This window comes from Plutella xylostella, chromosome 29 (genome assembly GCF_932276165.1).
Source record: "Plutella xylostella chromosome 29, ilPluXylo3.1, whole genome shotgun sequence".
NCBI lineage: Eukaryota > Metazoa > Arthropoda > Insecta > Lepidoptera > Plutellidae > Plutella > Plutella xylostella.
Genome location: NC_064009.1, coordinates 4425014 through 4440672, shown reverse-complemented (window position 1 = coordinate 4440672; position 15659 = coordinate 4425014). Strand labels below are relative to the sequence as shown.

Below are 15659 nucleotides of genomic sequence, written 5' to 3'. Positions count from 1 at the left end.
AAGCCCAAACCTACATGTGCATCATGTTTTACCTATTTAAGCCCGAAAATAAAACACCTGTAGATGGGTACCTATCTAAATAGTAATTTGGTACGTTTGAAGATGCAATTAATGGAAACAAATATACTTATAAAATAGGAATATTACTTAACCTAGTTACTAGATTTTTTTATGTGCGCAAGATTCCTTTTCAAACTGTCCAGTTGTTAATTAAAAACAATCATAAGAAATGTTGAACTCGGGTGCAGTAGTAAGTCAACACAACACACATATGCAAAACATTAGCATTTTAAAGGAACTGCGGTTATCAGCCGTAGCAGTAGGCAAGAGATAAAAGCCAGTGGCCAGTGGTGACGTCACAACGGCCGGCCGCGCCGACCAATGGCGAGGCGAGGCGGGCCGGCGCATGCGCCGCCCACCAGGAAAATGAGGAAAATTACACGCCACTAAGCAGGTTTTCAACCATGAAGGATTTATACTGTAATTCCATGAGAGTTTTTCAGTTTCAATCTTGTATAAGAATCCTAATGAATTTTATTACTTACGAGTACTATATTTACTTACTATATTTTATAGATTTGTTGAATATCTATATAGTTTATTACAAACCAATTTATTACTTTACATTTTATCATTATTTCAGTCATTTAAATTATCGACTAATACAAAGAAATAATTAAAGATTTCACAAAATAGATAGGTAGGTATTATCGTGATACCTTGCTCCAAACCAAAGGTAATTTACTACTTTACATAGTTTGTAATATATTAATATTAAGTATAAAATATTTCTATTTAGGAAGTAGGTACTTATTAAATAATAATATTAATCTATATGAGTACTCAATACACAGCCAGAGGACAACAAGAAAATATTTATTATCTCGAGCATTTATTTACAAAAGTCCGGAGCGCCCTAGCAAGCTCTACTGCGCCGGAGCATAAGGAGTTCTTTATTTCCGAGTGTGCGCGCGAGACGAGCGCACGCGAGTGACCGGCCTCCTTCGCGCGACCATAGAGTTCATAACCTCCTTCGTTGTTCCCGAACTTTTTAGAAAAAGAAAAAAGTGCTTTCCCGCCATGAGTTGGGACAGGGAGCGCAACCGACCGTGCGATAAAATAGAAATAAATGAAGCCGTGGGGAAGCTGCTGCAGACTTTCAACTATGACACCATCGTGCCGCAGCCTACGAAGTGAGTTTCTATTTTTTTCTGTTTTATAAGAAGGAAATAATGATTACTAATGAACCTTACCTTACCTAGGTCGTTCAATCGTACCTACTTTTGAAGCCTCTAGACTAGAGTCTAGATATGTACTCTTTTTATCCTGATTTTATCGTCATTAATTCGTAGTGATGATGATGATGATGATGATGATGATTATTCGTAGTAGCCATACCGTGTTTCATTGGTTTTTCCGTTTTAGTACTATATCCCATTCTCTTCTTCTCCCTTAGTGCATTCGGATAAGGGTAGTTTGTGTTTGTATCACATGTCTTTCCCCGTGGAATGGGATAGTTATAGATATTTAACATTCGTTTATGAATTGATAATTATGATAGAAAATTACGTTGGCTTGGAACATTATGTAGTTCCAAGCTCAAAAAATATTTATACCGTTTTACCTTTAGTGCAGGTAGATAGCAGAGTTTCTCTAGAATACTGAAGTAGATAAAATTATAAAACTAATCTTATTTTTTCAACTTATAATAATTTAACTTACATAAAACATTAAAGATAAAGATAAAATACTCTTTATTGCTCACAAACAGAAACAGTTTCATAAACATAGAAAAGAAAATAAATAGTACAATCGGCGGCCTTATTAGTAAAAGTAATCTCTTCCAGACAACCACATTGAAAGGAAATCGATAGTATAAAGAAAGAGGTAATGTGTGACATTAGTAAAGTTGTACGCTCAAACTTAACAATTTCGTAGCAGCCCGACGGCTACGAGCGTTTCGTAGCACGGCTACGAGAACAAAAGTAACGTTAAAAAAATACCTGAAATATATTTTTTATGTCAATATAACGAATCAATTTTCTCAGTTGAGTAACATTCATTTACTCAACTGAGAAAATAGTTTCGACCTTGCCTACTTACCAAATGTAGTTAAGTAATAAAAGTCCTCTTCGACACCAATTCGGCCAATCATCATCTGCTGGACATAGGCCTCTCCCAAGGACAATATTATGTCCTAATAAAGTCCAGCGGGCGGGGAGCGACCTTCACTACGATTGTCCCACCAGTCATCGGTTCTTAAATATTGACTTACTCTCAACCTACTAATAATTATAAATACCTATAACATCATATCGTCGTAATTTATCATTCTTATAGACTCCCATACACTACACTTAAATAAGATACAAATATAAAGATGAAGTAGGTATACCGGGTGGCCCAAAGAGTGACGTCCAAAGGAAAAAAAAAATGATTCCTTAGGTCAAGGGGTAGCCAAATCACCCCCATGTATGTTCAGCGATTTTTAGTAGTTTAGGAGTTATGAATGTTTTTAATAATTTTCTAAGAACGTTTACAGTGCCACAAACTTATCTGTTCAGGTGAGAGCGAACTAAATTGATCCATATCTCATAACTTACCTATGAATTATATATTGATATAGATTAGATGGATTTATTAAAACCGAAAGGGTAAATTACCACTACAGGCTAACTTAAAATCTTATAGAATCAAGAAATATTAGACCGGAACAGATAAGTTTGTGGCACTATCCGGTGAGAGCTCACGTAAATGTCTAATATTTCTTGATTCTATAAGATTTTAAGCTATACCTCAGTGGATTTATTATTTTTTTGGATAACTTTGACTAGCTCGATCGTAAAATAACTAACTTACATTTACAGCTAGGAAGCGGAAACTTTTATGGTTAAAAAAAACAATTTAAGAGGATGCCACAAAAATAAAAATAAAATAAAAAAAGTTTTCATGGGGGTCATTTGGCTACCCCTTGACATAAGCAATCAAAATGTTGCCTTTGGACGTCACTCTTTGGGCCACCCTGTATATTAACTTTAGGCTGAAAGTTTATTCAAACTCTGAAACAGCCATAACCGGAAACTCGCATATGGATTGCATTTGCAATTCCTAGAAACGGTCTAGATAAACACATGGTAGATAAACGCGCATGATAATTGGGAATATTATTGAGAAGTCTGTCGGATTCATGAATTGTGGTACATAAAAAATCTGATGAATTACATTTATTACGAAATCCGATACGTGGCCAGTGAGGTTTTAATTTAGTAAGCTGGCTGCCTCGCGGCGGAAACGGATCGCTTCCTCTTCATCCATGCTCAAGTGCTTCCCAACAAAGATGCCGATACCCACTTCACACGAGAACAAACGAGACAGATATACGTCTCTTGAGTGGTGTTAATAATATAAATTATTTATGGGCGGGTCTCTAGGAACACACAGTTTCCAGATAAACAATATGAAATGTTTGCGATGATCGCGGCAGGATGAAAGCGATGACCATTTAATTGATAAATTATATCGGAATATTTGTCTTGAACTCTCACTTGGAACGATTAATATTGATAACGGAAACAATAACCAACTTGTTGATCTCGAAAACTTTTTGAAGTTATCAAGTTTTCTCGGAATAAGCACTCGTAAATTATCAGTAAAATTTCAGTTATCCCAAATACTTCGGGGTATAATAGCGTTAATGTTTGCAAATTGTTGTTTACGGGTCAGGCTACTAGTAATTTATTAATTATGAATAGTTGAGCGGAGATAGGGCCCGATATGACGATACTTGCCCCCGGGGTCATCGCCGCGGGTTCCATGAAGCAGCCTCTTGATCTACGGCCGCTAATTGTATGGGCAATAATGTTATCTCTTATCACTAATAGTTAATTAATTCTGTATCGGCTGTCGGTGCCTCGTATGATGCAGTAGATAGGTATAATGTGGGTATAATGCCTAAGAAGATACCAATGCGTAGTAGCCACTCGCTATCTTAGAAGGAAAATCATACATACCGAACTATATGTATACCTACAATGCATTCCACATTATAAGATACATCAGGCTTGTAGTAGGTTTTGATACTGAAAAATAGTTTCGAAGCTTGAAAATCTTCAGAGATCTCATGATCGATCAAAATCATTTATTTTCAGGACTTAATAGTTCAGCTGTAATAAACTCACTAATAAGTTATTCATTATTCTGTGCTAATACTCGTATCCACCGTTTTCGATGGCAAATCGGCATTTAGTGACCCAGTTCACACTAGATACTCGACTGGAGAAAACAAGGTAGAATTACTTGCTGAATCATCTCGCCGGTTGCAATGAGATAGATGGGTGGGCGGCCATCAGGTCTACACTATTGTGGTTTCAATTTGCTATCGTAAACTGGTACGGTAAATAATAGAAGATACCTTTGTAATATTTCATATTTTACCTACGGAAGATTACGACATAGATAGTTATTATATAATATATAATTTTAATTAGTTAAGTATATCGTGGAAAGTTTTGATATAAATTCCAAGCATTCGTGGAATAGCTTGGGAAACAGACATAACATACTTTAACAGTCCATCATGAAACCAAACCGAGGTTTTTATGACCTAACCGAATAATGAGAAACTGAAGTATCATCATCAGTCAGCCTAAGTCTGTGCTTGATATAGGAATCTATAAAGTCTATAATTATCCTCCTTGGCCTTTCTCACTCGATTACTACCACCTAAGGATATGGATAAAAGTAGCGTAGGAAAACACACCGTGCTGTGCCATTTCCCACCCCATTTTTTCTTGTACCTATGTACTGTCTGAAAATTTTCATACTTTCCCTAGGTACAGATGATTAATCATTGACCACTTAGTGCTGTTTTTTATATAACTGATTATTGAAATGATCCCGATGTTTCTATCGACGTATCGGTGTCTCGAGTACTAACGGGCTCGATGGCGAGATAGCGGCACAAAGAGATCGCTGACTCACTGCGCGCGCGCAACATTCCGATCCTCGCTGACCACTGAACTGGAGGACCTGCACATAAACGGGTGAAATATGAAAAAAAGGCAGAATTAAGGTTCTGTGTGGAATTATGCAAATTAGGTCGGGAGTCTTGTTTTGTACTACATAATTGTACAAACTTCATAATGATTATCATCATCAGCTGTTTATTTACCATTGCTGGACAATGGGCATACGTTCCTCAAGGAGCGCTGCGACCCTCTGTCCTATACCTTCCACATCAAGCATACTCTACATAATACATGTAATTTGGATTGTCATAATATTATTCAGTCCGTTTTCATGGGAACCTAGCGCCTTATTCACCTAATTCTACACTGAACATTAAATAAGGTCAAGTCAACCACATGCACTCCTCTAGCCGTCCCGACTAACAGATCTGCACTACCCTCCACCCTACATTTCCACTACGAACACCTTGCGAGTTCGGCCGTGAGACTAGTTTTATCTTCTTCCTGCCCTGAGTTCCTGCCGATAGGGCTCCACAAACAGGAACCTTATCTGTCGAGGGAGTCCCCACAGTTGGGGATAGATGTTTAAACAACATCTTTACTTGACTGTTGGTTTTGATTGTCTATATGTTTGGATTATTTGAGTATAATGATATTTATTACAACCTGTCTAAGCATTATATAGACGGTTGAGTTTTTTAATATGTGCTCTAAGGTATTGTTATCATGACTATTCATTCATGACAAATTGATGACTGATAAATTTATCCTTATGTTTTTTTAAAAGTTATAATTAAAACATAATTATAATATTCCTTATAATTCTATGAATTTCGTTATCTTTAGGAGCCTATATTAGTTATTAGAGCTAAAACATTATGGTAGGTATACCTAGTAGGTTATGTGCGTGGTAATAAGCGGAAAATCCAAACAATATAAAAATAAAATATAGTCAAAGCCAAATCCTACCAACATCACAAGAGATGGTGTGTCGCGGTCTAGCAGTAGCACAGACTAATAACTAGTAACTATATAGTGGCACTAGTAACTACACTACTCTAGAACCCACAGTTGGCAATGCGTTTCTCGCGCCCTCTATAACTCCTACCGCACACAGGATCAGTCGCGCCGCCCAGGAAGCCGCCGCCTGCCACCCCGCTGTTTGCAGAAACCATTTGAACCTCCGTAGTTTGATACGCTTCTATGATAAAATAAACTATAGGCTGGTTTGAAAGATATTGGCGGAACCTAACTAAGAACTTGACTTGACAAGTTAGGTCGATGTAATAATAACAATAATAAGAGCTTTTAGAGTAAAAAAAACATTTAGGTACATCTTATTTCAAGTGCTGGAAGGTCATCTTCCGGGATCGCGGCGTATGCGCCTGCGCAACCAAATATTGACAGAATGTAATCTGACGGCTCCCTGTGTGCGGTTAGCAGGCGTCCGGTAATACGCACTGCCAACACCGCCGACCAACACCATGTGCCGACATTGCCACTCTTATATCATCGCCATAGGGGTGATAATGTGGTGTTGCTACAGTAAAGTCTGGTGGCTGAGGTTGCAGCTTCATTACGGAATGGATTCCTATTTGCCGGCGGTACTCGTGGGGACTCGCTAAACGTTATTCGCGATGTGCTGGTAACTGGACCTAGTACCTACTCATGTTAAATGTGTGTACTTTTCTAGGCCACGTCTAGTTAGTTAAGTTTTCAGTGAGCAGTTTCTGCGGCTTTATATTTTCAAAACTGACGAACGTTAATTTGTATTTACTTAGGTAGGTATAGACTCTAGGTAGGAATATGGAATGATTACTCATCACGACAAGATGTTGATGACTTCGATGTGTACGGATAAAATAATAATGCGATGACCATTGATCACACACCATAAGCCATCACCATAGCGTATTGTATTGTATAAGCCCGAATTTTAAATTTGTAACAATCAAGACGTCTTTTCTCCGATATTAACGAAACCGATTTTTTAACTTCATATTTTTCTTTTTAATTCTCTCGCCCAAAGCTGCCAGTGGTAACGTAAGCCAGACAGCCCGACGCACTGCTCGAGTAGGGCTTATCTGCCGGCCCCGCGTGGACGCAGCGCGCAGATGCGTTCCCAGTACCCTCTTGTAGGGCTACAAGTGTAGAGGGACTTTTTGTTTCTTTGTTCTACCAACTTAATATCGGTAGCGATTCTGACGGTATAAAATTATAATTTACGACTGCCGAAACCTTAAAAATATCACACTATGCTGGTTTGGTACATTAACTGTAGCTTGATCTCCGTTTCTACAGCAAAATTTATAGTTAGTGTGTACATAGCGAAAATGAAATTTAAATGGCAAAATTTTATGCTTTCAGAATCGACATCATTGTCAACTTTCATTAGTTTTATTATTTTAACGTTTAATAATTATTTTTTAATTTATCTAGAACAAACATGGGGAACCGTTTATCCGTATCATGAAAAATAAACAAGCTTACCGCAGATAAAACTAATAAAATGTAGGTATGTGTAAATCCGCACATGTGAGAAAGCATTCCCCTCGATTTTCCTATCAATTATCTGTTCCGATAGCACGAATTCCCTCACATTATTCTGATAACGAATGCTGCTGCTTTCATAAACTTTTACCCTTCACAATTTCATAGAGTAAACATTAAACAGCATTTACACAGCTCACCCCACGTTTCCCATGGCCACTTGAGCCAGGTGATAGAATAATGTACCTTGTCATTTAAAGATAGGTAATTATTTTACCGATAACCGGCACTTGAGGTCAACGTAACACGACTGTAGAGAAATTAGTACCGTTCCAAGCAACAGGACCAAGCTACATGATTGGTTGTTAGCATAAAAGCTCGGCTATGATTGGTGGGATCCTTTACTTTTAACTCCTTGAGACAGTTTTGTATCTGATGTATCTCATCCATCAGCTACTGAAACTTTTTACGATGTAATTAATTGTTTTATAGTGTGTCGTTAATTTACGATAAAGATAAAGTGCGGTTCGGGTGGTTGTTTAGATTTAGTCTGTGGAAGAGGGTTGCTTTTACTGCTGAACAAGTGACAGACGGTAGCTGAAAGATAAGCGATGAACTTTAATTGTTAAGGTACTAAACAAAAAAAACTAAACATTGTTTTTCATATGCAGACTGTTCAATAATTAATACATAAGTTTCATAGTCATAGTAAATTTTTAAAACAATCAAAGTGCTTACGAAAACTGAAACTAAGGGCCAGTTTTTTGATCTCTAGTTAACTCAACCATTGGTCAAAAATGGCTACCATTAGTTAAAAACCAACAAAATTTGTATGCAACTGTCATGTTTGACAAGTGACTTGACTAATGGTTAAATTTTACCACGGATCAAAAAACTCGGCCTTAGTGAAACATTTTGGAGGGAAGAATTTCCTTCTTTGCATGAGCTGGGAACTTAATGGAACCAATTAACTGCCTATCGAGAGAACAAAATATTCCAAATAACTATAGGATCTTAGTAGCTATTCATCAGTATACGCATATAACAATGCATTAACCACAATTTGACCACGCTTCTTCACTAAACCCCTGCTCCGGAGTTTCATTTACTTACTGAAATGTGCCGTTCACTAATTTATGTGATGTGTCCCATCGCAACATCTTAACTGTTCCTCCCTCGTACCAACATCTATTTGCAACTCAAAGTTGGTCCTGTTGCGGCAGTAAATTCATGCAATTTATGTCACTTTGAATATTAGTTGGGCAGATCGTAGTACAGGGGTAGTACGGACGGAGCGCTAGGGATCACTCTACACTCTACAGCTTATGAAAAACTATGTTTCAGAGCGCTGCAGCACTGTCTTTCGTAGTATTGAACATACCGAAGGCAAGACAGGTTCCGTATTTTTTTTACAAGATAGAGTGACCCTTCTGGTGCAGTAAAAAGCAGAAATAGCGTGGGCGGGCGCAGGCGCATGACAGAGCGACCGTCGTGCGCCCATCGTTTATTACTTCCTCTGTGTCCGCGGACTTATAGTTTGTCTAGGAAACTCACGATGGCGCTTGCCAAAAATATGTATGGCATATTGAGCGCAACGTTATAAAATGCTGTAGTTCAAATTACCGTAGGAACCTATTTAACATATCCTAAGGGTACTTATATCTACTGTTCTTAAACACGCAAAAATTAACTAGTAAAATGGGTGTTGCAAAGTGGTGTATAAAGCAGAAAGGGGGAGATTCAAGACTCTCATGAGATTATCCCTAACAACTTATGATCTATGACTTTTAGAAATAGGAGAAAAACAAATTCAACTCTCGTTATAAAAAGTTACGTGACCAACAAAATTTCATAAGCACACTCAAAACTAATAATAATAATAATACTTTATTAGTACTGTACCCAGGTTTATAAACATCATAGAAAAATTTGGCTCACAGCAGTTACTGAAACTTAATCTAAAGCCATCAATATAACCAATAACTGCGTGCTAGCACAAGATCGACAAAACTTTTTAGCATAACAACATATCCAATTGGAGCTTTTGTAAGCTCCTGCTACTCGTGTAACCATAAATTTAGCTGGCGCCCGCTCGGCACTGCTTGGTTTACAAGACTTGACACGTGTCCACACGACTATTTTTTTGTATTGTTAGCATGGTAACAAATCGGGTATTTAGGTTTTCTATTTGGCTACCTGTGGTATATCTTTTATCCCACTCATAGCCGTTATCTAGACATTTTGAAACAGGCCCTAAATGTGGTAAGTAGGTAAGTTTATTTTCACTCGATTGCATTTTGTATTGTATTGTGTATTTATCACTTTTGATTCTTAAGTAGGTAAGTACCTACATCTATACGTTTATAAGTCTATGGGTTTTTAACTTACGTTCGTCATAATTCGAAAAAGTTGACAAAAGTACGAGATCATTAACATATTGCATTGAACTTTCTCAATTACGTAAGTATTTGACCACTAAAAGTTAAACCAGTTCATCTAAAATGAAAAATAAGTACCTATACCTAAGCATTTTGTGTAAAAGCTCGAGCCAGCAGCGAGCTTCCATGGCGGCTGTCTAATAAATCATAGCACACAACTATAAACTTTTTGTCGTCAGCTTATGACGTCAACTCTAATAACACGTCGATAAATGTTTCATAATTATTGCTTTTAGGGTTCCTTTTGACAACTTTTGAGATGGATTTTTTTGAGCATAAGCTTTAAAAATGTTTCAATTACCTACCTTAGAGACTTTTAAAAAGTTTCTAAAATCGGGCTATGTAAGGTATTAGCTGTAATTGATGAATTTTCAGCATTCTTCAGGATTTAAACATTTAAAAAAAAATAGTCTCGTAACGGTCAGAAAAGATGCTTCTTAATACAACAGATAGACATAGAACTGAAAGTTACATTGGTGCATTTAACAGAACACTTAATTGTTATCGCTGCCAACTGAAGTCGCTTGCAGTTGTGTTCCATCCGAGATTGTCCGCCTGTCCCAGTGCTATTTACCAGATGCCCGGCCGCCGCGTGGTAGGTCCTGTCTAACAAAAAGTTATGCTGATTAGAATGTAATTTACATAGTTCTTGTTAGTACAGAGTCTTTCAATTTATGACTGAAAGTTGTCCTGAAACTGAAGCGCTGCAAGCTCGGTGGTTGTCAGTTTTAATAGGTAGGTACTTATCATACATTATATAATTATCGTAAGCTTATTTCAAAGTTTGATTAATTAATCCTTTTCTTGATTTCATATAGCCAAGCATGAATGTATGTATAGAAGTATATGTACCTATGCTGTTTAGTTGTAGGATAGCAACTTCTAACTAATAAACAAGGAAACGGTCGAAGTTCTACGAAGCAGTAATTACTTCTCATATGGCCGGGAGTAATCCGTTAGAAATCGATCGACTTTTAGTGGCGTGTCAGCGTTTGAAAAAAACATAATTTATTGTCATCGCAAGGAAACATGAACACGGCGGGGAAAAATAAAAAAGTAATAAAATAAGAGATGTTACGAGCGTAAAATGGAGTGAGCGGGTTGCGCATGTTTACTGAAGCATGAAGGGTTTAGAGTAATTTATTTTGTTTATAGTCGTCGCTTGATGGCTTTGGTTACCTAGTAATTATCGGCTGCGCGCCGAAAGCTAAACCAATTCGAGTGTTTTCGAGTGTAGCGCGCGCCCGAGTGTGCATTTCATATTGTTTGTGTCAACATTAGTTTTTTGTTGGCAAGTCTTGTTCGGCACACAATCATTTATGACCCAGCTCTATGCCGCGCCGCTCTTCAAATTAAAATAGGTACTGTAAAAATTAACATATGTGTGCCTTCACCTAAACATCTGTATTAAATCAACAAGAAGGTAGGTATCTACTTGCATCTAGACATAGGTCTATATAATTATGTATACTCGTACTCGGTTTTCCTCATCTAGCAACTACCAACCGTTGATTTGATCGGTCTCTACTTCATTCCAAATAGTATTGGACAACCGTTAAATTTAAGGCAAATACGACGACGCAAGAGTGTCAGTATTGGTTGAAATTATTCTCAGATTGACCTTTTATGTAATGGTATTTCCACCGAGTGTCCACCAACCCAACGTGGTGGACTAGGCCTAAACCCTTCCTTCATTGGAGAGACCGTGTCCACCCGGGGCAATTTTCGACCACCCGTCTTTGAAGTGACGTGACGTAACGCCTTATAAATAGTACTTGAATGCTAACACTAACTAGACTCGAAAGACGAGTGGTTGAGAATCGGCTACCTGCAGTGATACATAGAGTATATAATTAAACTTGCCTACTAATCCTATGATCTCTTTGTCGCAGGGGCGGCGGCTGCATGCGTCGCGCGCACGTGAAGCGTCCAATGAACGCGTTCATGGTGTTCGCGCAGGCCATGCGCCGGCGCCTGTCGGAGCAGCGGCCCTCGCTGCACAACGCCGAACTCAGCAAGACCCTCGGCTCCATGTGGAAGTAAGTTTCATCATGTTATGTTTTGGGCCGACCAGAACACGTAGGTAGGCACAGTGATGATTATGAACAACCAGTAGCGGTTGCCGAAGCGAGGCCGTTATTAGTATGAAAGCTGTTGTTTACTTATAAAAAAGCTCCTTATAACAATACTTTTTCCAAGAGTTCCAAAGTTGTTTAGAATGATGATTTGTATCACCTTCTAACGGTAATGAATGAATTAAAAAGGAGAAACATTGGTGTGCATGTAAAAATTAAATTATGTAGGTACCTATACTTATACAGAATAATTATGTACTACATTATCCCTGAGTTGGTATAGTATAGAATAAATTCTACCCCGGTATACCCACGGGGCGCCGCGGGCAATCTATTAAAGGCGATACGATACAATATAAGCCCGCGTGGAGAGGACTAAACACCGTTTGATCATTTTCATCAGTACCTAATTAAGGCCTACTTTTCCTTCTCCTTCTGGAGGGATAAGGAAAAACGTCAAAACTTGAACTAGAAAGCTCTACGCAAGAGGCCGCCGCCCCGCGGTGAGCGTGCAGCGATTGTTTACTCATTAAAATGCTATCACGAGCCCGATAACATCTCGGATTAAAAGATGACGAACACAGATTTATCTACCAAACGGTTGGGTTAAATAAAAATTATTAAGGTAGGCATGTTTATTTGCAGAAGAAAGTTTCAATTAAAATGGTATCTACATAAAATTGTTAACAATCCTTGCTAATATGTTCAAAAGAGACGAAAGAGGCATAAAGCATACGATCTGCCTAAGTTAGCTACCTAGGTACTCTGTTACTATTGCATGGATGGTTTATATCGATCAGAGTTTGTTAATATTGGGATCCTAGCCAACGCCAAACCTGTATATCTGAGTCATTAGTTAATGTTCTTACCTATTTTTATCCTTAATTTTAATCTTAGTAATCAAAGACAAAAGAACAAAATATTATAAACCATGACTTTGTGGTTAGTTAGTTAGCTACCAATGTGCTAAAGCTACTGCAAGTGTCTTGTGTAACAAAGTTGCTTAGTAATTCAGTCAAGACTTCTAAGTGGATGGGCTTAACTTTCTGAAAATAGTTCCTTTAATTCTCAAGCAGTGTACCAGAACTTGTCACAGTTATCACTGACCACCCGTAAGCTAAACATTGCTTCTCTGATCTCGCTAGCAATAAGTAGTCTCCATTGGTCATCCATTCACATTTCTATCTCATCTTCTGAGTGTTAGTACATTTTGTCTCCTGGACTAGCAAACAAAGCCATAAATTATACGAATTAGATTTCAGTTTCTTGATTGTTCCACTTTAAGTTTTAGGTGAATCATACAGATTTGGATTTAGAGCTGCTTAAGTTTAGCAAATTCAATAATCGTTTTATGGAGTATTGAAATAATACCTAGCTACATACGAGTACCTAACAGCTTTGTTAAAAGCTAACAGTTTTATGCGACAGAAACACATGTTTTCTAGTTTATGCTCGCCTATATCTGCCAGACGGCAGACGAAATATTACGGTCACTGGCAGTAGGCAAATATTTTTATATCTCTCGTGATCCGACGATGTCTCGACGTCGACTAGACGTGATTAGCGACTGTCGCCGGAGAATTAATTTGAAAAATCTGATATGATTTAGCTGTAATTGTAGCGATGCGGTCGATGACGATGATGGGATGATGCTGCCGCCGGGTTTTGTTTATCCGACTTTAGTTAAATCCTAATCCTAACTAATATTATAAATGCGAAAGTAACTGTGTCTGTCTGTCTGTCTGTCTGTCTGTTACTCTTTCACGCCAAAACTACTGAACGGATTTGAACGAAATTTGGTATACATACGGTCTAGACCCAGGGGAAAGAACATAGCCTACTTTTTATCCCGGAATTCCCACGGGAAACTTTCTAAGGCGAAGCGAAGCGCGCGGGAACAGCTAGTAGTTCATAAAGTGTCTACTGTCTTGTCCCTGGGAAGAGTTACTCAAGCTCAAGCAGAATGCTATGAAAGTTACTAGTTCTGATTAACGATACAATAAGTACATACCTAGATATATGTATGTTTCCATAGTGGATTTTAGAGTACGTAGATACTTAGTTTTAAACACATTAATATGCACGCAAGTTCTCATCCTGTTTAAAAGTTCAAGAGAGAATAAGCTTTTCGGGATAAAACTTAAGCCTCAAGTCCTTGGGCCTTCTTCAATTAATGGACTTTAGGAATAAGTCTCTTTGGCATACCTACATATTTACTCCGTTTAAAGTGATATAGTATAAATATGAGTTAGCGACGGGCATCTGGGAATAGTCTCCCGATGCTATCACCCGCCGCTCCCGATACGGCCCGTCCACTCATCAACATAAATCAAACATGTAATAACTGTCTTCTGTCGACACAAAAGTTTTTAAATATTGCGGTTGTACGAAACAAATTTTAACTTCACCAAGCGGTAACTCGTTCTACTTATTAGGTAAAGTTTAAACTACTCTTGGTTACCTAATACAGGCTGTTGCAAAAGAGTTTGGTAAGCCGAAAGGGGGTAACTTAGGCCGTTTTGAATAACTGTTGTTTTACGACCTACCATAGGGACCTTCTCGAAATAAACCTTTATACTACATATCACTAAGTACTTGTACTAAACTTTAGCTTTTTATACAAATATCTTTACCACAACCCAAAACTAATCCAACAAACAATAACAACCCAACCTCTTTCCAGAAACCTGAGCGAAGAGGAGAAGCTGCCATTCATCAAAGAAGCCGACAAACTGCGCACTCAGCACAAGCGAGAGTACCCCGACTACAAGTACCAACCGCGACGTCGCAAGCCGCCCCCAACCACTGCACGCCTAAAGCGGGAACCCTCACCAGACCGCTCCCAGATAGACTTCTCTAGAATAGAAGTCGACAGCGCGTTGCTAGCCGACGGGCCGCCGGATGGAGCGGAATTAGACCAGTATTTGAAGCCGCCCATGCCGGACTATCACGAGCTGCAGCCGCGGTTCGCGCCCCATCCGCACCACCCGCCCCCGCTGTACGCGCCCCTCCCCTCGCATCTACACCCACCCTGTGAATGGCAGCATTACTCTGGGCACCCTTAGGTGCTATAGGTTTTGTGAATAGTACTTAGTTTTGTAGGGTTTTGGAGTGGTTCCATTGCGAAAAGAAAACTTAGTAACACCTACATAGATATAAGTCTGCAGGTGCCTAGTGTCTTTCAGATTTTTAAGAAGGACGTAGAGCACGACGTATTTTTTTTACATTGTTTGGAGATATTTCTCATCATTTAGTTAAAATCATTACCAATCTCGGCTACTAGTTATTATTCTGTGTCTCGGCATAGTACAGTTATCTTACACGGGACCCTACTACTGAAACTAAAGCGGTCTCAATACTATCCTCCAGAGTACTCCAGACCAAACAACCTTAGGTTGATGGTACTTATTATTCAAGCTAGGCGTTCTAATCCGTCTCCATATATTTTTTTTCCTTAGCCGCTATGGAAATGTATGATTTGTAAATATTTGCTGATTAAGTTAAGCCATAAGTCGGTCACATCGCACGTGCGTCCTGTATGTTGCGATACCCCGCCATCTTATTGATACGTTGTAGATAGTAGAATATGTTAATATAATTCTAAATTTATAAATAAAAATGATAAGTTGTACATATAGTAGATATTGAAGCTTTTGGAATAGGTTTTCAAAACACTCTGTAGTTTAGTA

The 15659-nt window shown here is 38.4% G+C and overlaps 1 protein-coding gene across 1 annotated transcript; it reads left to right on the top strand.

The window, feature by feature from the left end:
• The first annotated feature begins 929 nt into the window (after positions 1-929).
• LOC105386450 (transcription factor SOX-9) lies at positions 930-15061 on the top strand. Its single transcript, XM_011557008.3, has 3 exons — positions 930-1193; positions 11788-11934; positions 14654-15061. Exons 1-3 carry the CDS (start codon positions 1081-1083, stop codon positions 15033-15035), a joined length of 642 nt encoding a protein of 213 aa, XP_011555310.2. The 5' UTR covers positions 930-1080; the 3' UTR covers positions 15036-15061.
• The last annotated feature ends 598 nt before the right edge of the window (positions 15062-15659 follow it).